The sequence below is a fragment of the Dipteris shenzhenensis genome, chromosome 32 (assembly GCF_047967505.1).
Source record: "Dipteris shenzhenensis isolate YYH24624 ecotype China chromosome 32, Dip_SZ_1.0, whole genome shotgun sequence".
Taxonomy (NCBI): domain Eukaryota; kingdom Viridiplantae; phylum Streptophyta; class Polypodiopsida; order Gleicheniales; family Dipteridaceae; genus Dipteris; species Dipteris shenzhenensis.
Window position 1 is genome coordinate 25,243,745 of NC_141627.1, and position 27,381 is coordinate 25,271,125.

The window sequence follows — 27,381 nt, forward strand, 5'->3', positions numbered from 1 at the left end:
TTCACTCTTCTCTCTCCTAGCTGCCAGCTTTATGGGTTCGATTTCCACCAACTCTCTTCTTGTGGAAAAATTCAAGGGGGACGGATTCCCCACATGGCAAACAAAAGTGCAACTCCTTCTCATGAAGGAAATGCCTTCTCATGAAGGAGAATGTTTGGGATGCCATCGAAGATGATGAAGAACTTGAGGCATCAACGGAGCCTTAAACACGCAAGATTTGGAAGCAACACAATTCGAGGGCCATCGCAATCATCGGGCTTTGCCTAGATGATTCATTGATTCATCACATCGACTTCAAGTCCAAGGGCTGCCTATTTTGGCCCAAAAGATGAGAATTTTGGATGCTACACAAGAAACACTACTTTGCATGATCTTCATTGATAACACTCCAACAACCATGAACATTTCATGATCTAGAGGAGTTAATAAAGAACAAGAAGAGCAACATGTTAACCAATTGGGTTAATAATATGCCACCGCTGGTTAGGATGTGATGTGATTTGATGGACAGTGCCAAGTCCATAGAGCCAGGATTGTGACTTTTTGGTCCTGGAAGCATCTGGTATTTCTTTGCATAGAAGAAAAAAGCTCCAGTAGCTCAATTGGACGGGCAGCCCGTGACGAAACATAGGAACGGCTACAAAGATGCCAAAATTCTCATCTTTTGGGCCAAAACAGGTAGCGCGTTAACGCGCTCCCTCTTTTGGCCCAAAAGATTAGAATTTTGATGTCTTGTATCTTTTGAATTACAAATCCAAACGGGGTCATGTTACATATCAAAACGAATGGCAAGGCATGATTTCGATGATTATCATGACCTTTTTCACCATTTATTAAGAATTCATGCATCAAAATGTGAATTTAATAAATAATTAGCCGATTTCTTGCATTGGATCTAGAAGAAAGTTTACCTAATAGGAACAATGCCAATATGTTGTCTATTTTGGATTCTACCATTGATTTCTTTAAGCAAAGATTGATTTGTTTTGGAATTTAATTCATTTTAAAGAAAGGGATGTACTTACTCTTTAGATTTTGTTGGATTGGTGGGATGTAAGAGTGATTCGTTAGGGAGGGTTTTTTGCAAACAGAAAAACATGGGTTTTGTTCCAAGAGTGAATAGAGTTTCAAAAACCAAGCATTTGCACATGCATGTAATGTGGACTATTCCATTCAAGAAGTCCTATGAAAGTTTTCACTTGTGTGGAAGATTTCATTGGTGATCTCACTTATGTTGGTGGAGAGAGAGAACTTGATTATGGACGATTACAAAAAATCGAATGAGTAAAAGTGAGCGAAGATAGGGTGTATCTTTACTTGGCAATGACATAGGTCCAACTCTCTCATGGACTTTTGAAGAAATTAGACAGTTGCTAAAATAAGTATTTGTCAATCTATTATTGTTTTGTTTTGATTGTTTTTTTTTGCTCGCTCACTTTTTCTTGCTCGCTTTTCAGGCGGTACCCCATCCGACCTAACTGCCTCTACTACTGAGGAAGGAATCCCAGGGAGAGGAGGGATCTCGGTAAACATACCAAAGGCGGCTCCAATGGAATGCGAAAGTCGATGGCACACCTGAGGAAGGCTGGGAAATCTGATGAAGAGTGACGCCGTTCGGCTATCCTCCTTGACAGGATCAAACCCCAATGAGAAAGGGGTTTAAAAAATCCTCCTAGAGCTCAGTGCTAATGGACTAGCCTGAAGCACTGTACGTGCTACCTCCAAGGAGTTAGAAACAACCTGGAAGAATCCTTGTCCAAGCAGACGAACATCTGTGAGTGCCCTGAGAGGTCTCCAGGTAGAGCAGAGAGCATCCAGTCCCTAGCCTATAATCTAGAAGGGTGGGACCCATGGATGCGAGCAAAGAGTGATGTCGAACTCTCTTGCTCCGCGTCTTTCTTAAGCTCCTACAACTCGTCTTTTGAGAAAATCAATGTTTTCTCGGCCAGTGGGAGTGGACGGAGATCGGCTAAAGGCGGAGCCGGAGAGGGGGTAGGCAGAGAGGGGGGAGGTGGAGAGGAGGGAGGAGGTGGAGAGGAGGGAGGCTGAGAGGAGGGAGATGGGAAGGGGATAGGAGGCGAGGAGAGGGGAGCCGGAGAGGGAGGCGGGTACACGGGGAGAGGAGGCGGGGGGGAGAGGCCAGAGAGGGAGGCGGGGGAAGGGAGGGCTGAGAGAGGGAGGAGAGGGCTGAGGGGGAGGGGCTGAGGGGAGAGTGCAGCTAGAGGGGAGGAGCAGCAGCTCAAAAAAACCCGTTAGGGGAGATTTTATAGACGTTGCCTGACATCCAGTTTGTGTTTCTGAATCATGGGAATATCAATGGTGCCCCCAGTAACACCTGGATGAAGTTGGTTATGAATCAAGTGCCTACGACAAAAGTGAGGTACACCTCTGAGGCCCTGAACATTCCAACTGACAATCCTCATCGGCGAGAGGAAGAGGCCGTATGAAAAACCCTACTTGACCTGGTAGCGGAGATATCCCTCTCCTGGGAAAAATTCCTCTTATCGAGAGGAGGGAAGTCAACTAGGGAAGGCACTCCCACACCTACAAAAGGGGAAGCTCTATCCACAGTGATGTGAACAAGGTGGTCCCCAAGGGTAGAGGGTACAAACTCCTCTAACTCAAACTCTGCCATGTCTGCCAGAACTGCAAAATAATTCATGAATGATGCTCGTGGCACAGGTGTGTGGAGTGGTGCCATCAATAGCCTCCTAAGGTGAAACTGGCTCAACAACTTTGACTGGCACCCAACGGGAGACCATTGGAACAGGACATGCTGAAGGTCCCGTTCGCGCTGTAAACGAAGGTCCAGGATGAGAGGCTATAGCTGACGGTCCTGGGCGAGAGGCAAAAGGTCCAGTAGTGCGAGAAGTGGTAGGATGTTTGGTAGATCGTGAAGTAGGTCTTGCCAAGGTGGTGCTATGAGGTGCTACACCCGTGTACCTTTTAGGCCTTTTCTTTTTTCTCTTCCTTGGGCAATCTCTGGCAAAGTGCCCAAGGGTCTTGCAAATCCTACATTGATCATGTCTCCCAACAATCTTGACTCTTTGCCTGAAGAATGAGCCATCTGGATGCTAAAGCATGATGTGGTCATCCATAATGTTAGGGTCAAAGACAACCACCCTAATACGTGGTACCCTGTCCGACTTGACTGCCTCTGCTACCGAGTAAGGCATCCCAGGTAGGGGGGGGATCTCAGTGACCATCCCGAAAGCAGCTCCAATGGAAGATAAGAGTCGATGGTACACTTGAGGGAGGTCGGGGAATCTGAGGAAGAGTGAAAACGTCCGGCCATCCTCCTCCACATGGTCAAAACCCAACGAGAAAGGTGTCAAGAAAATCCTCCTGGAGCTCAATGCCAAAGGACTGGCCTAAAGCGTTATACTTGCTGCATCTTGGGAATCAAAAGAAACCTCGACCAAGCAGACAAAAAACTGTGAGGTGCCCTGCGAGGTCTCCAAGTAAAGCAGTGAGCATCCAGTCCCTGGCCTGTAATTTGGAAGGGTGGGACCCATGGATGCAAGCAAAGAGCGATGTTGAGCTCTCCTTATTTGTATCTTTTATGAGCTGTTACAACTCGTCTTTGATGGTTTTCGCGGCCAGTGGAAGCGGGCGAGGATTGGATGAAGGCAAAGCCATCGTCAATCAAGGTGGAAAGGCCGACTAGAACACTGTTGAGCTCCATCCCTGACTAAAAAAGCTGTTAGGATAGAGAAGAGGCTGAGGCTGAGAGAGAGGCTAGAAGAGGCTAGGAGAAAAGGGGGGGGGGGGGATGGCTGAAAGGAGAGGGGCTGAGGGAGACGGGGAGGAGAGAGGTTGAGGGCTGAGGGAGGGGGGCTGAGGGGAGGAGTGAGGCAGAGGGGTGAAAGGAGATGGGTTGAGGGAGAAGGGAAGGAGTGAGGCAGAGGCTGAAGGGGAAGGGAGGCGGAAATAGGGGGAGGGGGAAGGGGCTGAAGAGGGGCTAAGAGAGGTGGGGGAAGGGGGCAGGGGTAGGGGTAGGGGCTGAGGGGGCGGGGGTAGAGGCTCAGGGCACAGGGGAAGGGGTCGGGGGGAGAGGACAGGGGTGGGGGTTGAGGGTGCGGGAGCGGGGGTAGGGGTAGGGGGCGGGGGAAGGGGGTTGAAGGGGCGGGGGTAGGAGGCAAGGAGGGGGCTGAGGGAGGAGGGAGAGGGGAGGCAGGAAGGGGGCTAAAGGGAGGGAATAGAGAGGAGCGGGGAGGGAGGCAGGGAGAGGCTGAGAGGGGGCAGAAAGGGGAGTCGGGGAGCAGCAATGTTTGAGGGGAGGGGTTCCTATCCTTTCGGAGGTGTTACTGGAGGCCAAAGGCCACTGGCATGAGAAGCATGAGTGTTGCAATGCTCTAATGCAATGGATCGCGCAGAGTGCACCGTGCAGTGGTGTGCGAGTGTCGTATGCTATACTACAGTGAACGACGATGTGCGAGTGCACTATGCTAAATGACAATCACCTGTGAACTCCACAACATAAGCAGAATAAGAAAATCTCGTGCTACACTGGTGAACAATCCCCATATCGGGAAGAGACAAGAGAAATGAGAAAGTGACCAAGTTGGCCAAAGTACATATCACTAGACTAGTGTCTCCAGGTCACAAGTCGCAAGTCACAAGAATACACAGGTCTATCCCCATAGTAGACAAAGGGTACACACAAGTCTCTCCACACTCTCTCCTTGGCGAGCTCGTAGCTCTAGCCTCTATCTCTCCTCACTCTCTCCTTTCTTCCGCTCCAGTGCTGAATGCTGAATGCCCTCCCCCTCTCCACCTCCTCCTTCATCCTCATCCCCCGCCTTGGAGGGTCCCTTCTTTGCTGAGAATCCCCCCCTTTCTTCCCATTGGTCATCCTCTTATCTCCTTAGCTGTTGAAGATAGTCGTTGCGCCGTTGGCTCTCTTGATGGCTACGGCGACTTCCTGACTCCCTGACTCGCCAGCCTCTTTTAGTTAGGATGGTGTAAATTCTCCATGTGCAGGTGAGCTGGATCACCGCACCACTGCACCACTGTATCACTGAACCACTGTGTCAATGTAAATACTCCATGTGCGCAACTCTTGATGAGATCACTTTGGACATGATACTCTTGGTCGACCTGTGGTTGACATGTGTCGACCTGTGGTTGACATGTGTCGATACATGGTTGCCTCGAATAGTACTCCTGGATGAACCCGTGTGATCGCATGGCTGACTTGTGTTGACACATGGTCAACAGGTGGTCAACAGATGTCATCATGTGGTCAATGTCTGTCGACAGGTGATCGTCGTGTGGTAAGGTAACAGTTTCCCCTGCCGCTATCATTCACCGTCCCGGTGAATAGAAATGGAGGACGAATTCGTCAAAGAAAAAAAAAATGAACTTACAAACCATTGATATGGTGATGGAGTGGAAAAAGGAAATGGTACAGACCATGTGGTTGGCCGTGGGAGTAATCCAAGATTTGTATTAAGTTGAAACATGAAAAATAAACTGCTGCGTGATAAGGGACAACATGGAAAATTGCAAAAAAAAACAGAGTACATCTTGAGGTAAAACACTGATATTTACAGTGAGGGCCAAGCAGCTTGGCAAAAATCTAAAAAAAAACCCAAACACCCATGTATGAAACCCTTGTATGAGATTACTGAGGGTGGTAATCAGCAGCCTGTTCCTCAGCCTTCTCCTCTTCCGCCTTCGTATTCGGCCTGTGGCCTTTTGCTCATCCCTTTGCTCTGGCTAAATCATATGTATCTATGATGGGGTGCTTCCTCCTCACACTCAAGTGTGTCCATCACATTTCTCAGATTTTCATACTCGGCTTTATATCAGTGGTATCACCGGTAGTAATGATCCTTTTGCCCTTGCAAGGTGGACTGGAAGTCTGGAGGGTGGCCAACTGCGTCCGAAGATCTGTGAATTCTTCCTTCATGGATGAATGCTTATTTTCCAATTCAGCCACTCTGGATTCTGATTTTTCCTTGGCAATCTCGGAGGAAGACAACGACTCCTTTAACTGTGTAATCTCCTGGTGAAATCTAGTCACCTCTATGACATGCTGGCTTTGCAAAGTTTCCAGAGCTGCTGCATGTTGGCTGCGTAGTGTTGTCGTTTCTGCTTCCCATTCCTGCTTGTGATTATGGAGGCGATCCTCAAGGGCATCCTGCTGAATGTTCCAAGCGATGTCACGCTCATGTATTGCTGAGTCCTTCTCTTTCTGCCACCTTTCCTCCTGTTGTCAAAGTGTCACTTCTGTGGCGCGCTGCTGGGCTGCATGTGCTCTCTCAAATTCTAACTTCAAATGTTGATGTTGAGAGAGGAGCTTATGAGCATAATCTATGGAATTGAAGACCGCTATCCCAAGCTGCGTGAAGGTGTCATCCATGATACGCTGAGCAAGATGCAGGGACCTTTTCATCCACACATACCTATCGCTGTAATTCATCCTGTCTACCAAATTAATCACGTCCCCCAATTCCTCAAACATGTCAGGGAGAGCTCCCTCTTCCTCGGTTGACAGGTTTCCTGTAGGTGCCAATTTGTCTAAGTGCACAAAACATGTCGGGGCCCTAGAGATCTTTCTGTTTTGTGCGAGGCATTCCTGCAAAGGAATGGTGAAGATTTGATTGAGATCCTCCTCTTCCCCACATACTGGTGAGCGTTTCTTGTGAAGGACAGATAGTAGTTGGCTGTAATCTTCATTCTATTTTTCCACTAGGGAAATATTTGAAAGAGGTGGGCCTGATGAAGCAGCTATGTAAGCTGTGAACATATCATTCTCATGAAGGGGTGGGCAATCCACAGATTGGGGCAAAATCCCTCCCTCAAATACCTCCTCTGATGCTGAAGTGGCCGATGGAGGATCTCCTCCGGAGGGGCTCCCACTCAGGTCTTTGCTCCTGTCTCTACCCTGTGGTGGTCGTGGTGGGGAGGCCGAAATGTGAAGTACTCCCTGGGATGACATCCCCTGAGAAAGCCCGTGGGAGTCAGGGCCCAGGCTAAGATTCAGGTCCAACACTTGGTCCAACACATGATCAGAGGAGGTCGCTTGAACTGTGGTGATGACTGCATCAGTGAAAGTGGTAGGGAGGGAAATAGCTGCAGACCTTCGTAACAATACACCTTTCGAGGAAGTCCCTGGTACAACAGTCGTATCTGGTACAACAGTCGTCGTCACTGGTACAATAGGGGGTGTACCTGGTGCAATCCCTCCCACTGAAAGTCTGGAGATCCCTGGAGAAGCCTGGACAAGTGTGACTGATGGAGATGCAAGTCCGAGCACGGGCACTGGCAAAGTGACTGATGGAGATACGAGACATGTCACTGATGGGAAACCTGTAGCACAAGTAATAGAATATACTGAAGAAGCTCCGGCGCAGCCTTCATCAGGTGGCGCTCGCCGAGGTGTCCTCCCGGTCGAAAGAGGAGAGGAGGCAGTTCCGGGGGAAGGGACACTGGAAGTGACAGTGAAAGAGATGGAAGAGGGGGTGATAGGAGGGGAGAGAGATGATGAAGGGAGGCGACCTGTGACAATGGAAGGAGGGTTGGCCTTCCATTGGTGAAGTAAGAAGGTGAGGTGGGGCCCACAAGTACAGGTATATGTGCCCCGACGCTTGCGGACTGTGTTACGGAAGGCAGAGTAGAAGAGTGAGGCGAAATCATAGGGAGTGACCGAGAGAATGGAGTCTAAGGCAGAATGGATCGCCTTGGTGATGAAGAAGTGGCCTGGGGCAGAGTAGAAGTGCGTGAACAAATACCTCGCTAAAAGCGCCTCTCGGCTGTTTCCCTCGAGAACCTTCTTGCACTCATGTCCTCTACGATGAGTTTTACACGTAGACAAGAAGGAAAGGAATGTGGGTGAGTCAGTGTGAGGTGGCAAAAATGGAAGTGTGGGAAGACGGAGATATGTGGATACAAGACTAATAGTGAACATGTGACAGGAATTTAAGAATCCAAATGTGTCTGTTGTAAAGTCATAAGACTGAATGAATGCAGTACAAATTTGGACGTCCACCTGGGGAAGTGTGACAGCATCAAACTCCATGAGAGACATGCGGGCTATCTCATCAGGTGACAAGATGCTAGACAGCTTGAGTGTGGGATCAAGGAAAGGTTTGAAAACCACCCGAATGATCGAGAAAGATGAAGCAGGGGGTGGAAGATCACAAGCTGTACTTTGTGGGGCCAAATCGCCGCCACCGGTACTGTGACCACTGTGCCCACTGGATGCCTTGGATGGTATTTTGATTGTACCTGTGGGGGACAGATAGTCAGAGCCTCCATGATCTGAATCAGAGGAACTTGAAAAAGGGGATAGCTCCTCATCTGATATGATAGTGATCCTATTGGAGGGAGGTGAATCTGCAACTGCTCGAGGTCGTTTGGAAGTGCTCTGTGGTGTAGACCCGGCACCCAGGTCATCAGTGGTGCGTTTGCCAAGTGATGCCATGGAGGATGGTCCTGATCCTGTTTTGTGGCCTGTCCGAGCCCGATGGAAGTCAACGAATAGAGTATCGCGGGGTATCTGGGTTTGTACTTGTGGCGAGGGTCACGGGTAGGCATGAACGATGGTGTCGTATGGAGAGGAAAAGAGTGCGGAGGGGGTGTCGATGTCGAGGTCTGGAGAGGCAAGGAGGGAGGAGGAGGTGTTGATGTCGAGGTTAATAAGAGAGGAGCCCGGAATCTGCTACGAGAGAATTCCTTAGCAGAGCCACCAATGCAGGCCCATGCTTCGTATGGAGAGGAAAAGAGTGAGGAAGGGGTAGGAAAATAGTGAGGAAGGGGTCTCGCTGTCGAGGTCTGGAGAGGCAAAGAGGGAGGAGTAGGTGTTGAGGTCAAGGTTAACAAGATAGGAGCCTGGAATTTCGTACAAGAGAATCCTTAGCAGAGCCACCAGTGCAGGCCCATGCGTCGTATGGAGAGGAAAAGAGTGAGGAGGGGGTGTCGGTGGAGAGGTAGAGGAAGAGGCGAGTGATAGGGAGGGAGGGGTGACGAGGGGGGGAAAGGGAGTGGGAACAAGGAGGGGAGAGGGGGTGACGCAGAGGGTGCAGGGAGGAGAAGGGGGGAGAGTTGCGCAGGAGAGGGGAACGTAGGCAGGTAGAGGGAGAGGGGAGAGAGGGGGTTGCGCTGGAGAGAGGGGAGGCAGGTAGAGGGAGAGGGGGGAGGGGCTGCGCAGGATAGAGGGGGGGGGGCAAGGTGGTGGGTAGAGGGAGAGAGGGGGGGGGGGGGGGGGGCTGTTGCGCAAGAGAGGGGGGGAGGCAGGTAGAGGGAGAGGGGGGAGGGGCAGGGTGGCGGGTAGTGGGAGAGGTGGGGGGGCTGAGTAGGAGAGAGGGGGAGGGGCAGGGTGGCGGGTAGGGGGAGGGGGGGGGGGGGGGGGGGGGGGGGCTGTTGTGCAAGAGAGGGGGGGGGCAGGTAGAGGGAGAGGGGGGAGGGGCTTCGCTGGAGAGGGGGGAGGGGCAGGGTGGCGGGTAGAGGGAGAGAGGTGGAGGGGCTGCGCAGGAGAGAGGGGGAGGGGCAGGGTGGCGAGTAGAGGGAGAGAGGGGGGGTGGGGCTGCGCAGGAGAGAGGGGGAGGGGCAGGGTGGCGGGTAGAGGGAGAGAGGGGGGGGGGGGGGTGTTGCGCAAGAGAGGGGGGGAGGCAGGTAGAGGGAGAGGGGGGAGGGGCTGCGCTGGAGAGGGGGGAGGGGCAGGGTGGCAGGTAGAGGGAGAGAGGTGGGGGGGCTGAGCAGGAGAGAGGGGGAGGGGCAGGGTGGCGGGTAGGGGGAGAGGGGGGGGGCTGTTGCGCAAGAGAGGGGGGGGCAGGTAGAGGGAGAGGGGGGAGGGGCAGGGTGGCGGGTAGAGGGAGAGGTGGGGGGGCTGCACAGGAGAGAGGGGGAGGGGCAGGGTGGCGGGTAGAGGGAGAGAGGGCTGTTGCGCAAGAGAGGGGGGGAGGCAGGTAGAGGGAGAGGGAGGAGGGGCTGTTGCGCAAGAGAGGGGGGGAGGCAGGTAGAGGGAGAGGGGGGAGGGGCTGTTGCGCAAGAGAGGGGGGGAGGCAGGTAGAGGGAGAGGGGGGAGGGGCTGTTGCCCAGGAGAGGGAGCTGCGTGGAGTGGGAGAGAGCTGGTTGCCAAGGAGAGGAGAGCTGGGAGGAGGATAGTTGGCCACCAAACTAGCGCGCTTTTGAGTGTGGTGTGTAAGGGGTGGAGAGAACCGATGGAGGGGCCAAAAAGCAAATCCACCAAACTTAACCTTATCCACCAAAAATAGCATATCCACTAAATTTAGCATATTCGTCAAATTTAGCATATTCGCCAAATTTAGCATATTCGCCACATTTAGCTAAGTGTCAAAAATAGGTTGGACGTGCATCGCCAGGATGTTGCGCAAGAGAGAGGGGGGGCAGGTAGAGGGAGAGGGGGGAGGGGCAGGGTGGCGGGTAGAGGGAGAGAGGTGGGGGGGCTGCGCAGGAGAGAGGGGGAGGGGCAGGGTGGCGGGTAGAGGGAGAGGGGGGGGGGGGGGCTGCGCAGGAGAGAGGGAGAGGGGCAGGGTTGCGGGTAGAGGGAGAGGGGGGGGGGGGGGCTGTTGCGCAAGAGAGGGGGGGAGGCAGATAGAGGGAGAGGGAGGAGGGGCTGTTGCGCAAGAGAGGGGGGGAGGCAGGTAGAGGGAGAGGGGGGAGGGGCTGTTGCCCAGGAGAGGGAGCTGCATGGAGTGGGAGAGAGCTGGTTGCCAAGGAGAGGAGAGCTGGGAGGAGGATAGTTGGCCACCAAACTAGCGCGCTTTTAAGTGGTGTGTGTAAGGGGTAGAGAGAACCGATGGAGGGGAGAGAGAGAGCCAAAAAGCAAATCCACCAAACTTAACCTTATCCACCAAAAATAGCATATCCACTAAATTTAGCATATTCGTCAAATTTAGCATATTTGTCAAATTTAGCATATTCGCCACATTTAGCTAAGTGTCAAAAATAGGTTGGACGTGCATCGCCGGGATGATGGGAGATGGAAGAAAAAGAGATGAGTGTGACAAAGGGTGGAGAGAGAAAGTATTGGTAGGAGAGAGGTGGGGGAGTGACATAGGGCAGAGAGAGAAGGTGTTTGTAAGAGGGAGACAGAGGTGGAAAGGGTGGAGAGGGAATGAGTTTGTAAGAGAGAGGTGGGGGTTGGACAGAGGGTGGAAAGAGAAGGCTTTTGTAAGACGGAGGTGGGAGGTGGACAGAAGGTGGAAAGAGAAGAGGTTTGTAAGAGAGAGGTAGGGGGTTGGACAGAGGGTGGAAAGAGAAGGGTTTTGTAAGAGAGAGGTAAAAGTTGGACAGAGGGTGGAAGGTTTTTGTAAGAGGGAGGTGGGAAGTTGGACATAGGGTGGAAAGAGAAGGTTTTTGTAAGAGGGAGGTGGGGAGTTGGACAGAGAGTGGAAAGAGGAGTTTTGTAAGAGAGAGGTAGAACTTGGACAGAGGGTGGAAAGAGAAGGGTTTTGTAAGAGAGAGACAGAAGTTGGACAGAGGGTGGAAAGAGAAGGTGTTTGTAAGAGAGAGGTAGGGAATTGGACAGAGGGTGGAAAGAGAAGGTTTTTGTAAGAGGGAGGTGGGGAGTTGGACACAGGGTGGAAAGAGAAGGTTCTTGTAAGAGGGAGGTAAGAAGTTGGACAGAGGGTGGAAAGAGAAGGGTTTTGTAAGAGGGAGGTGGGGACATAGGGTGGAAAGAGAAGGTTTTTGTAAGAGGGAGGTGGGGAGTTGGACAGAATGTGGAAAGAGAAGGGTTTTGTAAGAGAAAGGTAGAACTTGGACAGAGGGTGGAAAGAGAAGGGTTTTGTAAGAGAGAGGTAGAAGTTGGACAGAGGGTGGAAAGAGAAGGTGTTTGTAAGAGAGAGGTAGGGAGTTGGACAGAGGGTGGAAAGAGAAGGTTTTTGTAAGAGGGAGGTGGGGAGTTGGACATAGGGTGGAAAGAGAAGGTTTTTGTAAGAGGGAGGTGGGAAGTTAGACAGAGGGTGGAAAGAGAAGGATTTTGTAAGAGGGAGGTGGGGAGTTGGACATAGCGTGGAAAGAGAAGGTTTTTGTAAGAGGGAGGTGGGGAGTTGGACAAAGGGTGGAAAGAGAAGGGTTTTGTAAGAGGGAGGTGGGAGATGGACAGAAGGTGGGAAGAGAAGGGGTTTGTAAGAGAGAGGTAGAAGTTGGGCAGAGGGTGGAAAGAGAAGGCTTTTGTAAGAGGGAGGTGGACAAAAGGTGGAAAGAGAAGGGGTTTGTAAGAGAGAGGTAGGGGGTTGGACAGAGGGTGGAAAGAGAAGGGTTTTGTAAGAGAGAGATAGAAGTTGGACAAAGGGTGGAAAGAGAAGGTGCTTGTAAGAGAGAGGTAGGGAGTTGGACAGAGGGTGGAAAGAGAAGGTTTTTGTAAGAGGGAGGTGGGAGGTGGACAGAAGGTGGAAAGAGAAGGGGTTTGTAAGAGAGAGGTAGGGGGTTGGACATAGGGTGGAAAGAGAAGGGTTTTGTAAGAGAGAGGTAGAAGTTGGACAGAAGGTAGAAGGAGAAGGAGTTTGTAAAACAGGATGAAAAGGGGAGACCGTAGTTAGAGAGAGAAAGTGACAGAGTGAAAAAGGGAGGCCGCATTTAAAGGGTGGTCATTTAGAGAGAGAGTGGCACGGGATGAAAAAAAGTTCACACTTAGAGAGAGAAAGTGGCTCGGGGTGAAAAATGAAGGGCTCACTTAGAGAGAGAAAGTGACACTCGGGTGGAAAGAGAAGGACCCATGTAGAGAGAGAAAGTGGCACCAAGGGGAGAGAGGAGGAGCCATGTAGAGAGACAAAGTGGCACCAGGGGTAGAGAGGAGGACCCTTGTAGAAAGAGAAAGTGACCCTCAGAAGGAGAAGATGTCACCAGGAAGGAGACGGTAAGAGTCTATTTGGAAGGACTAGGAGGGTGTTTCCTCATTGATCATGGTACCTCTTAATGCGTGACCCATTCACTGGTGCAGGTAGGAGTCTGCCTCTCAAAGTGGCCAAGTAGATTCCGCCACTTGGGATAAGCTTGGCAATGAAAAATGGGCCTGTCCAACCACTTACAAACTTAGGTTTGTGTTTGAGAAACTTACTGGAATACAAGATTACTAAATCTCCAACTTTGAAATTTCTTTTTCTGAGGTTCCGGTCATGCCAAGATTTTTGTCGTTTCTGCCACACTTCTTGAGCGAAAACTGCTTCGGTCTTGATGTAGGAGTTCTGTCGGTGCAATAGCAATGTCGGCATAGAAACATATGAACCTTCGGTAATATCCTACATGCCCTAAGAAGGACTTCACCTCTTTGGGTGTACGAGGGATGGGCAATGAGATGATCACCTCTACCTTTGCGGGGTCCGTGGTCATGCCCTCAGCAGAAACAATATGACCAAGGAGAACACCTCGGAGGGCGAGAAAGAAACATTTGTCAGGGTTCAAACACAAGCACACTTCTCTGCACTTATCAAAGACCCATCTCAACTTATGTAGATGATCATTTTGTATGGCCGGATCAAGATGGGAGGCCGATTTACCATTAAAAACAGAGAAGTCATCTAGAAATATCTCAAGAAACTTGCTAATATTCTCTTGAAAGAGTTTGGTTACAAGTCGTTGAAAGGTTGCCGGGGCATTACATAGTCCAAAGGGCATCATTCGGTAGGCGTATGTTCCCCATTGAGTGACAAAGGTAGTCTTAGGCTGATCCTGTTCTTTCACTTGGACTTGGTTGTACCCGCTATATCCATCCATGAATGAGTATAAGGCATGTCCTGCCACTGTCTCCAACATTCTATCTGTGAAGGGAAGGGGGAACCTATCACGTTGTGTTGCAGCATTCAAACTCCGATAGTCAACACATATTCTAAGTTTTCCGGTCTCTCTTTTGGGTACAATGACAATTCCGCTGACCCAATCGGAGTAATCCACTGGGTAGATTAATCCTGCTTGCTCCATTTTTTGTATATCTGTTTGGACTGCCTTGCCGTAGTTGGGATTCATGCAGTATGGACCTTTAATCACAGGGTCTGCATCCGGATATAAGTCGATGCGATGCTCCATGAAATCAGCGGGCACCCCCTTCAGATCCTTGTAGGACCAAGCAAAGACATCCACAAATTCTTTAAAAAGGTCGGTGACTGAAGCTAGAAGATAGTCATGTTCCCAGACCCAAGTGGCTAACTTCAAATGCCTGGGTTGGTCCTTACTTCCAATGTTGAGATACCGCCAGTTCCGTGCCTCATCAACAGGGGCAATGCATTGGGATGTTGAGGTACTTGGTTCACCCATTCTCAGTCCTGTATGTGCCGGAGTATCTTCAAGGGGAAAGTCCCCCTCCACTTCTCTCAACCAAGATGGGGGGTAAGTAACTGGTGGGATTTCGGGCATTGACTGAGATGTAGAATCAGTAGATGTTGCAGATGTTGTATGCCTTCGATGCCTAGGTGACTGTTTCAGCATGCCCCGGTAAGGTAAGCCTTCCACCTCATAAGTGGTTTCCGGAAGGTCTTGAATTGAGGGGTGGTCGGCTTCTGATAAGAAAAGGTCAAGCAAAGTGAGATCGGCCATGTCCTCACCTCTGTATCCGGTATGCACCCTGGGTCCCCCCAAGACCTCAAGCTGTTGGTGGTGATTCTCCTCAAGTTCAGCAATGTCTATGTCACTTTCTTCTAAATCACTATCACCATCAGTCTCGTCTTCATTAGTGTTACTGTCTTCTGTATGACCATCATTGCACTCAGCAGTACCATGGTTGTACACCGTAGTACCATGGTTGTACACCGTAATACCATGATTGTACTCTGGAGTACCATTGGTGGGTTGTGCAGTACCAGCCTCGTCTACAGTAGATCCTTCATTGTATCCTATAGTATTGTCAGCATCATTTTGACCAATGTCCTCCATGTCGGCCACAGGACGATCCTCAATGTTTATTGCAGTACCATCATTGTCCTTAGTACGATCAGTGGTGTCCGCTGTAGTACCCCTAGTGACCATTCTCTTATACATGTGTGGACTATTGCAAAGTCCAAAGGGCATCCTTTTGTAAACTAGTTTAGCTAGACCCTGTGGTTCTGGGTGGATTTCTGATACTTCAAGTAGGTGTTCTTCTTGATCTTCTTGTTGGCATAGTTCCACCATGTTGACGGCTAAGGAGCCCAGGGCTCCCATCCAATCCAAAATGACAGCTTCCTTGTCTTCTTGATCAGCCCGATCCAACAAGTAGGTCAAACTTTCAAATCCTTCTAGGGCTGTCTCCTCATTGATATCTTGGTCACCACCCTTGGGCCCGTCCCCACAGGCCCAGTGCTCCTCTTCGGCTCTGGCTTGTTCTTCAAAATCCTCCTCTGCTAGTTCTATTGGTATGTGCCTTGCCTGCCCTGTGACCATATCTATTTCGAGGGATGTGGATCCTAGGGGCAATCGAACTTCATCAGTTGACCAATCCTGAATGGCCTTTGAAGACCGCAACCATGGCCTACCAAGAAGTAGAGGGTAAGTTTGTTCATTTTCGGTCATATCAAGGACAACAAAATTGGAGAGAAAAGTTACTCTGCCAATCTTCATGTGAACACCTGTGACTGCACCCATTGGTTTTACTTTGCGTTGATAAGCCATGCGTACCTGAAAGTGGACATCACTTGTCAACTTCAACCCTAGTTTTTGGAGTGTACCTTTCGGCATAATGTTCACAGCCGCCCCACCATCAAGGAAGACGTCCTTCAGCTCCACTCCATGGATCTCCACGGTGAGCTTGGGACTTTGTTCACAAGTGAGGGCAGCATAGGCAGAGAAGTGGTCCGGTGTAGACCCATGCTGAGCCGGTAATGTCTCTGGTGTTGGCCCACTCAGAGTAGATCCCTTGTGTCAACCTCCTGGGAGGCGATTAAGAAATGTAATAGTCTGATGCTTGATTTGGGGGGACAATAGACAAAGTTGTCGTAGAGTGAGGTTGGGTTTGAAACTCATAAGATCTTCAAACAGGGAGTAGTGGTGGACACTAGCATTAGCCTTCTGCAACCTCATCCTCCTAGCCTCTGGCTGAGGGTTGAAGCTTACACGAGGATGTGGATGTAGGTCTGAACTGTGAGTCATTGTCTCCAATGGTTTCTCTTCCATCACTCCTTTCCCTTTTTCCTGGGCAGGACTAGGTCTTGTTCCCATAGCCCCTTCTCTGTTGAGTGCTGTTGGGGACAAAGTGGGAGGACCTACTCGTGCCTCATTATCCCGGTGCTGTCCGAGGGTTGTCACTTCTGTTGCAAACCTCACAGTTCTAGACTTGCAGGATGGAAACTAAGGTGTGCTACCTTCATCTTCAGAACTTGTTTGAAGATCTCTCGTGACACCCTTTACCACCTCCTGATACCTCAAAGGCATAGAGTGATCACCCGAGGATGAGGCACTTCCAGAGTTAGTGGTTGACCTTAATGGCTGTGTGCCCTTCGAGTTTGTTTTTGAATCACTATCAGAAGCCAGCATGGGTGGTCTATTCCTGGGCGTACTGTGAACCTTGGAGGGGGAGAATGACCTCGGTGGGGGAACACTTGTCGAACTCATTGGTGCTGAGGTCTCCGGTGCTGACTCTGAGTCGCCCTTACATTTGTTACCTTTTGTATGTGACCGTGTCACAGCGCCCAACACTGCGCCAATCAAATGGGGACTGTTGCCCTCCCCCGCCGCTACTACATCAACCATATTCACTTGGGATGTGGGTTCCACTCTTCCATTGCGACAATCTCTGGTGTGGTGGTCATTTGTGTTGCACTGTGTACAAGAGGGTCCCCCGAACGGCTGTGTACAATCATCTTGGTAGTGGCCGTACTCGCCACATCTGTAACACACGATGGATCTTCTAAAGTTTGTACCTCTACCTGCACCTCCACGTCCACCTCGGAAACCACCCCTTCGACCGCGTTGATAAGAGGGTCCATAGCCACCTCCTGATGTAGGTGGTTGGCACGGTGCATAGTATGGCTGAGGATAGAAATAAGGGGAACCAATTGAATTGGGGGCAGGAGCTTGGAGCAAAGGGGGAGTCGGAAGCAATGGAGGCGGCATGACAGGAGGTAGAGGTGGCTCAGATGCTCGTGCAAGAGGGGGAGCAGGAGATACTTCTGCTGGGCCAGAAGTTATGGGTACTGTTCTGTTGATTGCAGCAACTAGAGGTTCCTTCGAGGTATACTCTCGAAGAAGCTTCCTTAATCCTTTGAGGTATCTACACTCAGAGGCATCATGTCCATGGATCTCACAAAACATACAAAATGAGGTAGAAGTAGGTACCTTTCGCTTGGAGGGGCACTCCCAGTAACCATGGTTAGAACCCTTGCATTCTGTGCACCAAAGGCCACTTCGAATTTGGGCCTCAAAGGACGATTGGCCATCCACCTTTATTCTATCTTTCAGGCCTTCTTTGATTTCTTCTAACTCCTTCTTGAGTTGCTGCCATGCGGGTGATCCCTCCTCTCTTGGGAGTTGGGTGGTCGTAGTCGTTGATGAGGCAAAGCTTAGCTGTGACCGTTCCATCTTGACAGCTTCTTTTAGGAAGTCTTGAAGTGAGGCATGTTCAGGGAGTTTATCAACCAACCTTATAGCAATGGTAGGGGGTAATGCTTTCAAAAACCATCCCTTCATGACAGCATCATTAGGTGGCACAGACATCTTTGCCACCAAGACCCTCATCCTTGTGTACATCTCAGAGATGCTTTCTCCAGGCTTCATGGTGTCAGTGGATAACTCTTGGACAATCATGTGTTCGAATTTTTGCAACTTGAAGGTGCGTAAGAATTCCTCCCTTAGGTCTGTCCACGTCTGGAAGTGGTCTGGAGAAAATTGAATGTACCATACATCCGCGGCATCCTCCAATGACGAGGGAAAGATGTGAAGGAACGCATGCTCATTCTCCACACCTTTAGCTCTACATGCTGTGAGGAACTTCCTCACATGAGCTTCCGCATCCTCATGGAGGTGGCCTTTGAACTTTTGAGTCTTCACGTGGACCTTGTTGAGTAGCTCGAGAAGTCTAGCTCTATCTGGAGGACTGAGAACGGCCATCCCCACCCGAGAGGTTGGAGAAGATGCAAGAGTTGGAGGGAGTCCCGATGGGGCTATAATGAGTGTTGGTGCTCCCAAGGAGGAGACCACCCCGACAACTCCTCCTGTGGAGAACCACAATGGGGAAGTCACTATTGATGTAGTCATGGAGGAAGTGTACCCAGATGGTAGCGCGTAAGTGGGGGGTCTCGGTGTTGCAGAGGGAAAGGGTGAGAACATGGAAGATGTGGGGGTGAAAGAGGATGGGAGAGCATTTGGGAAAGAGAGGGACGGAGTTGAAGTCATGGATGAGTACGCAGAAGGGAAGGAAGGAGGTGGTGGAAAAGGCAACACCGGTGTGGATGGAAAGGGAGATGAAACCATCATGGCAAGTAAAGGCATGGCCGGAGCAAAAGTACCCCCAATGGGATAGATGTAGAAGAAGGATTAGCTAGGAGCCCGGAGCTATGCATAACAGATGAGGTAACAGCTTGTCCACAAGAGGTCGAGGCGGGAGCAGATGGAGTCACCACTCCGGTAGAAGAGGTGGTTGATGAAGACATCGTTGCAGGAGGAGGAGAGGGGCTGCCTTGACCTTGATGAGTCCCTGAGGAGCCTTCGTCCTTAGTACCCTCTTCTTTCACCTGTTCTCCGCTTTGCACTTCTTCATCTCCGGAGTCTAGATCTGATCACCAGGGTTCCTGTTGATCCAAGTCAATGAGAGTATCGATGAAGTTACTTGCTCTGGCTACTGCTCCAATGGGCTCACTTTGTGCTCGAGTTGAGGACTTCACAAACTTACGTCGCACGTAATGCTTCTTGTACCTAGTTTGGTCTGCAGGAAGTTCTCTCACTAGCTCCTTCAAATGTTTCAGAACTACTCGGCATAAGACCTCTCTCTAGGACCCTAGATCACCACTTCACTCGTGCTACTCAACACCAGCAATGTCCCACCGTGATCGCCATAAACTGTTTGAGGGGAGGGGTTCCTATCCTTCCGCATGTGTTACCGGAGGCCAAAGGCCACTAGCGTGAGAAGCATGAGTGTTGCAATGCTCAATGCAATGGATTGCGCAGAGTGCACCGTGCAGTGGTGTGCAAGTGTCTTATGCTATACTACAGTGAACGACGACGTACGAGTGCACTATGCTAAATGACAATCACCTGCGAACTCCACAACATAAGCAGAATAAGAAAATCTTGTCCTACACTGGTGAACAATCCCCATATCGGGAAGAGACGAGAAATGAGAAAGTGACCAAGTTGGCCAAAGTACATATCACTAGACTAGTGTCTCCAGGTCACAAGTCGCAAGTCACAAGAATACACAGGTCTATCCCCATAGTAGACAAAGGGTACACACAAGTCTCTCCACACTCTCTCCTTGGCGAGCTCGTAGCTCTAGCCTCTATCTCTCCTCACTCTCTCCTTTCTTCCGCTCCAGTGCCGAATGCTGAATGCCCTCCCCCTCTCCACCTTCTCCTTCATCCTCATCCCCCGCCTTGGAGGGTCCCTTCTTCGCTGAGAATCCCCCCCTTTCTTCCCATTGGTCATCCTCTTATCTCCTTAGCTATTGAAGATAGCCATTGCGCCGCTGGCTCTCTTGATGGCTACGGCGACTTCCTGACTCCCTAACTCGCCAGCCTCTTCTAGTTAGGATGGTGTAAATTCTCCATGTGCAGGTGAGCTGGATCACCGCACCAGTGCACCACTGTATCACTGAACCACTGTGTCAATGTAAATACTCCATGTGCTAAGCTCAGTCTCCATGTGCGCAGCTCTTGATGAGATCACTTTGGACATGATACTCCTGGTCAACCTGTGGTTGACATGTGTCGACCTGTGTTTGACATGTGTCGATACATGGTTGCCTCGGATAGTACTCCTAGATGAACCCGTGTGATCGCATGGCTGACTTGTGTTGACACATGGTCAACAGGTGGTCAACAGATGTCGTCATGTGGTCAACTCCTGTCGACAGGTGATCGTCGTGTGGTAAGGTAACAAGCAACAGCTCTCAACACTTCAAATGCCTAGGACAGACACCCTTGTTTGACCCCAATAGTACTCAAAATCTCATATGTCCATCCAGACCCTGTCCGAACTCTGCCAGAGACTCTCTCGTAAAGTGCCATGACAGCCCAATTGATCTCTTGATCATGACCCAAATCCTGTAAGCACTTGATGAGGCAGGCTCTCAAGAACTGTATCAAGCGCCTTGTGGAAGTCCACAAAGCAACAATAAACCCTCTTCTTCCATGCCCTAGCCTCCTCAATAATACATCTGAGTGTGAAAATGTGATCCATGGTCCCATGATCATGTGAGAACCAGCCTGTCCAAATGCTCTAAGCCCTTGCATCTCTGCAAATCGACTGACCTCAGCGTCAAGCACTGTTGCAGAAATCTTGGACATGACATGTCTGATCATGATGGTCCTGTAGTTTCCCGGGCTCATGGGATCCCCTACTTGTGTATGGGTGAAATAGTGTTAATACTCAAGGTGCATGGGAAGCCAAGGCAAAAAGCTTCATTGAAGAGCTTTGCTAGGATCGGGGCTAGGATATTATTCCCATATGCAATGAATTCAGTGCATATACCCTTATGATCTTTCACTTGGCTATCATGAAGCTTCATCAAAGCATCCTTAACACCCCCCTTGTGAAACTCAGCTTCAGAACTTTGAGCTCACTCTCTAGAGACAAAGATTGGACACAAGCCCACAAGCTCCCATCCCACAATGCACTCTCATTGCTGTATGACAGCATCACGGTACCTCATGACACCACATGTGCATCCCGTAGGGAACAATAGCAGCAAATCTTAGACAATTTCCAAAGGCACCAAGATCACCCATGGACGACACACGATAACACACACAAGAAATGTATTCCTACTTCTACTTCTAATTTTGACATTAGATTCGCCTTCACCCATATCCTCTTCCAAGCACCCAAAAGCCCAATGATTGGGCTTTCCACAATAAACTCATTATCCTTTCTTCTGGAGCAAATGGGTCATTGCCCCCCCTCCTGTGAGCCCCTAGATGAGAAAAATGTTGCAGGACTCCTGTTGCACGTTTGGAGGATGCCATCATGTGGGCACATTGTACTGGTGCTAGATGAAGAAATAGCTCCACATTGCCTGCCATGTGGGCAGTAGCATGGCTGCCACAGGGGCAGCCACCTAAGCTGCAGATCGGACCTAGCATAGAAGGCTGGATGGGGCTGAAGGAGGAAGCCCTAGTGGCACGAACAGGCCCACAGCTGGGGCTGGAGAAGAGCCTGGAAAAGGACTGCAATCTAAGGTCAGAAGGGGATTTTACAGCCACAGGCCTGGTCAGCCTAAACAGCAGGTCGTCCAGAGTCAATAGCAAGTTGGTGGGGCCAAATTAGGTCAGCATATGGATAGCAGGTACTGACCCCACCGACATCTCCAGCGCCAAACAATAGGTGTAGAGTCATAGAGACATATGCTCTCAAACATACGTCACACTTGAGCATCTTATTTTACAAAGGTTTTTGTACTGAGTTTCTGTCAGCACTCCAGAGATGAAGAGAATATATACATGAATCTATGATGCAACCACAGATTGAATTATTTGTATCCATTTTCCCTTTTGCTACTGCTTTTATCATGGTTAGTGGGCCGAATGTGTGAAGCTTGATGGTGATCTTGCACTACTCCTTTTTGCATATGTGCTTATTTTATGCTCCAGAATTAGGTCATACAGCTTTTATTCTTCGTATCTTTGCTATCCACTTCTTTGTTTTATAGTTTTCCACTCGTTTGTGAAACCTTTTGAGAATGAAAGAAAAGTTATTACCGGCATTAGAAGATCAAAATGGGCTAAGTAATTTAAATGCCGGAAGCCTAACACTTCTCCTGCTCACTAAAGAAAAACAACAAAGCGCAACTTGGCTGATGTGTGATAGGGTGTGCAGGTTTGACAAATGTATATGCATATTTGATAGTGCTAAACCTGGAGATACCATACTGAAGATCACAAGGTGCCACGAGGTATCTGCCTTTACCTTAAATGTCGAAACAGTTGGATTATTTCATAACATTCTTATTTGAAGTTGTTTAGTTTTTTTCCTTTGGTCTATGAATTTTTTGATGTGCAGAATAAGACCTGTTTGAAGCTTAAAGGAAACATGCATCTACAACTTGTCTATCCTTTGTATGCTGACATAAGCAGACTAATGGCTAACATTATGAAGATTCTGCAAAGATCGCTAAAATTAACAAAAAAAAACAGAGGGCTTGGCCAGCATCAAGTGGCATAATCATGTTTCCAGACTGAGGATTTCAGTGGGATCAGCAGGGTGTGGGCAGCTCGTGAGATAGAGCATAAACACGAGTGTCCAGATCATATATCCTCGTTACAAGAACTTCAACCTAATTTCCACAAATTGACTGAGAGAAGACACAGGATCCATGATTCTAAATGCACAACACATTGACGATTTCAAATCTGCATAACTGCCATTGACTCCTCTATGAATCCCATGCTAATATCTCCTGGGCAATTGTTTTTAAAATTTGCATTATAGAATATTTAGAATAGATCCTTTTTGAAAAGTTTAGTGTTTGGGGTCACTCTTCAAGGTTGGAATGATCCATAATTGCCAAAGAGAAATTTTTTGAAAAAAATATGGTCTTGGTGCAACATAAAAGAGTTTTGGGTTTCTTTGGACCAATGGAGAAGATGGAGAGAATGAGAGAGCTTGTACTCCCAAAAGTTGCAAACACACAATGAAGACCAAAGTCAAATTTTTGGCCTTTCATACATTCCAACTTTTGAAGGGAGGGCCAACCTTGTTCTTTCTTTCTTGTCTGTTACTCTCTTTTTACAAGCACTTGGGCCATACGTGGCTCTAAGGCCATCAGTGCCAGCTAGACGCAGAGCTACGACCAGGAGACGTGCCAAGACCGCACCTCTGAGTGGCCGACAGCACTCTATTGCCGACTTCATGCCTCCACTGCCTCATCCATCCTGATATCTTGCTGTTGCTGGGGATGATGATGATATTGATGATGATGCTGAGATTGATATATAGTCGACCATCGACATGACTATGTTGTACTTAGGACGTTGTACTTAGGACTTAGTACTGCCATTCTGCATTTTTGCATTTTTTGCATTTTGCATTTGCATTGGTATGGACACTCGTTTAGTAGCTCCACTACCACAGCTCGTTGTATCAGGATTTTCACAGTCTCATAGACCCATCGGTCTTCCGAAGACTTTAATAAACTTTCTTACTTTCTTTCTTTCTTTCTTTCTTTCTCCACAGGCACCTTTTTGTAGTTGCATGTGAACTCACAGTGCCACCTCAGCTTTAATGCTTCATAGGCACTCTGTGCTCCAGCATATGCACCCTCGATCCACATCATCATTTTTGGGTCCTTTTCGGATCAAAGTTGGCCATTCTGCTGGGAGCCATAACTTTTGATCGAGGTGGAATGTGGAGGAGCTGTAAAAATTAAAAATGATCGATAGATTGTGCTCTACGCGGTGAGCACCTCAGATCTGCGATATGACTTATGGACAGGTCAACATCATTTAATCCTCTTCATCGGAACCACCTCCTAATCCATTGCAACCACCCAGCATATAAAAAGAAACGAACTAAAATTCATTTTCCTGTATTTTGCACTTTGCCGTGTAGTCTAGTTGTAGACTAGCACAGCCATAGAGGAGGTTAAATTCCACCAAGCCATCAAGCCAAGTAAGCCATTGCCATATCATCCGATTAGTTCCCACACGTGTCAGTTCCTTGGGATCTATCATCGATATACACATTCACACATCTAACACCAGTTCAGTACATTTGGCATTTTGGCACTTCTTCACATCAGGGATTTGTGACACTTGACAGAGTCATCTTTCTCGGATTCAGGATTGTTGCATACATCTTGCACACACATGTGCCACCCATATACAATCACACATTGGTGACTTTTTTTTGGCATTGGTTCCTACACATATCCATCAGCCTCGTACAGTCTCTTGGTTACTCCCGAGACATAGTTGTCACCATTATGTTACAGGCTTGATCTTTGGCATACACATGTTCTCACATGACTTGGTTTTGACAGTTTGGCGTAAGCCCCCAGTGGCAGCTTTCACACAGTGTTCTCACAGGTAGACACTCTCGCCGGTACACGGGTAAGTCTCTTGCACAAAGCACCAAACCGCCTCTAGCACGAAGTTATTCACATCACACAGTTGATGATATACTAGTCATGACTCTAGACGAGATCCGTGAGTGGAAAGAGAACCTACTTCGACAATTCATTGCCACAGGGTATGTACTGACGATATATGATGCCGACTCCATCATTGGTCTTGAGAGATTGGATACAGATGTTAACATGGATCAACATTCACTTTCTAATCATGCACATTTGATGGTAAGCCCTCAACACGAGGCATATTCGGCAGTAAGCCCTCAACGTGAGGCATATTTGATGGTAAGCCTACAGCATGAGGCACTCCCATTGACATCAGCACAGTCTGATTCTTGTGATTCACAGCTATCAACTTCACACATGGATCCGACTCCATCTACTGTCACATCAGATGCAGATACACAATAGGAGTTCAGTTATGATCATGTAGATTTATAACATGTAAGTCCTCAGTATGAGGCACTCACATCTCCAGCCGCATGCGGAGATACATGCCATTGTGCATGTAGCTCCTTAGGTGATTCCATTCTAGCATCCATCACTGATGCTTTCACCTGTGATACGGAGCATATCACATCTTTGGACATGGTTTCCACGAGCAGTTCAGATCAGCAGATCAGTCTTTATGATACTCTATAATCGGCTCAGCCATGCCACATTGTACCACCCTTGGATCTAGTGATCACCACCTCTTTCCATCAGCAGATCATTCCTCAGCATGAGGACATTTATGCATTAGTGCAGTTCTGCCCCAGTGCAGTGGACATCATCAAGTTCAGCCATAACACAACCGAGGGAACCCCAGTGCAATGGACATCATCAGGTTAGCACAACCTAGGGAACCTCAGTGTTTCAGCATGCACTTATCACTCCACATGAGAGGCTACCTAGCAACCTCTTCCAAAGAAGAGGGAGGGATTCCCCTAAGGTTAATCCTAAAGCTGCCCCAAGCTTTCAGGATGGTAGCCATAAGAGGGGAGCAAGGAATCCTAAGATGAGGTAAAGATCCACCTGGTAATTTCCATCCAATCACCATCCCAAGGAAAAATATTATAAAAAATATTTCGGCCATGCACCTGCATATCATAATTAAGATCCAGGAGAAAAGTTTGCAATCGCAAATTGATAGCTTTTTCCAAGATCTTATAACAATTGCCAAAAGAGTGATTGGCCTCCATTGGGCAACCATAGTTTTGCCCCCTTCCTTTTGGATAAGATGAATGAGACCCTTTGTTGTAAGTGAATAAGGCATAGCAGTAGAGCCCCAGACGCCCTACAGAGTGAAGTAACATGGTCCCCAATCATGTCCCAAAAAGAAATGAAGAACGAAGGTGTCTATTATGCTCTAGCTGAGATAGCATGACCTCGGAAAGATCGGTGGGCATTTTCTCTTAGATGACCGACTTTTCTAATATTTTATGTGCGTAAATAAAATGGTCAAGGGAAGTAACTGCCAAGGTCCTAGGTGAGGGTGTATTGGCATCGACTAGGTGGTTCTGAGTGCTCTAGGCCTAGGTGCACCTAAATGTGTAATAATGCCAAGGGGCAAATGTTTTAATTGTGCCCCAAGAGAGGGGTAAATGGTGTACCAAGCTAAAGGTCTAGAATGATGACATGTGGCAGAAGGAACCATCTAGGGAACTGAGGGCTTGTGGATATGCATGAAAAGAAATTGAATTACGTATCTTTTGTACATGTCATCCATGAGATAGGCTGGGAGGATGTTCGTGATGCCTACGCGTGTGAATCTCATCCGTGAATCGACAAAAAGGCTGAGCGATTTGTTACGGTTTGTTTCATTTGGTATCAGAGCCAGGTTACGGACAGCGGACAGCAGAATAGTGGGCAGGCTGCGCAGGAAGACTTCGCAGGAACCATTTCGCCGATTACGTTCTGAATAAAGGCAATTCTGAACAGGGCTGGAATTGTTGGCGTATGCAAGTATCCATGGGCTGATGCACAGTTAGCGTGGGCTCTCGGATAAAGCTCTCAGCTTTCTGTTGCAGTGCAACCGATTCGACGATTCAGAGCAAGGGTGGAGAATATAGGTGGCTCTGTCGTGTGGACTTCCGTTGATGGAGCGGGTACAGCTGCAGGCTAATTCCGTTGCATGGGACTACGTCTGAGAGACCTGGGAAATTAGAGAAGGCGTGGCGCTCGACGACGATACGTGATTGATGAAACGAAAACCAATATCAATTGGTATCATTGGTGGCGCTCGACGACGATACGTGATTGACGAAACGAAAAAAGAGAGACATGAGAATTTGCCTTGCCTGTGATCCGACGAGAACCAAGAGAGGGGGTAGAAATTGTACGTATCATTCGCAAGGTCATCGCTTATAGCCTGTGAGCGAGGTGTTGGCGGAGTCAAGCGTATCAGTGGCCTCATCTACGAAGAAACTCGTGGTGTCCTCAAGATCTTCCTCGAAAACGTCATCCGTGATGCTGTTACCTACACCGAGTATGCCCGCAGAAAGGCTGTCACCGCAATGGACGTTGTCTATGCTTTGAAGCGACAAGGCTTGGGAGAAATAGATTGACGGAAACTCGAATTACGTGGAGCTTCCAGGGAGCATTATTTTTTCCTGTGATATAAATTTTAGTTTCCAGTTTGCAATTGATTCATTCCTGTACAGCAGAGTTTGCAGTCGATTTATTCCTGTACAGCAGAAGGAAATTCGAAGTGAAAAAATAAATAAATAAATAAATAAAATAAAATCTATTCTCCCTTTTTAAAGAATGGAGGAAGAGGTACAAGATTCCAAGGTAAATCCTGGTGAATCTAGAGCGCGATCTACACAACAAGTGTCCCATCACACAACACCTACTCTGGTGGGTAGGATTTATGTACTAGAAGATGCTTTACAACAGATCATGAACCAGCAACTTCAAGTGAACGCTGGTCAAAATGAAATTAGAGAAATGGTGCAAGCCTTGTCGGCTAGACCATCTAGGAATGATAAGGGCAAAGCTCCAGCAGAGCCAGAGCCCAGTATACACTCATCAGAACGTGCGAAGGTCAAGGTACCTAATATTGCCAACTATAGACCGGAGAAGTACGCTGGTCAGATGACCGAGCGCAGTTCTGATGTGATCGAGGTTTGGTTACACAAGTGGGAAGAAGCCTTCGCCATTTGTGAAATCAGATCTGATCTAAAGAAAATCCGGAGACCTATTGAGGCAGCGGATAGATGGTGGATTAAGCAACAGAAAGA

The 27,381-nt window shown here is 48.8% G+C and overlaps 1 protein-coding gene across 1 annotated transcript in view; it reads left to right on the forward strand.

Moving 5' to 3' along the window:
* LOC147880509 (uncharacterized) overlaps positions 1 to 27,381 on the forward strand; it is a 185,428-nt gene that overhangs the window by 25,936 nt on the left and 132,111 nt on the right. Inside the window, exon 5 of the mRNA XM_087371226.1 lies at positions 21,910 to 21,985. Coding sequence (XP_087227352.1) covers positions 21,910 to 21,985 — 76 coding nt within the window. The remainder of the gene's footprint in view (positions 1 to 21,909; positions 21,986 to 27,381) is intronic.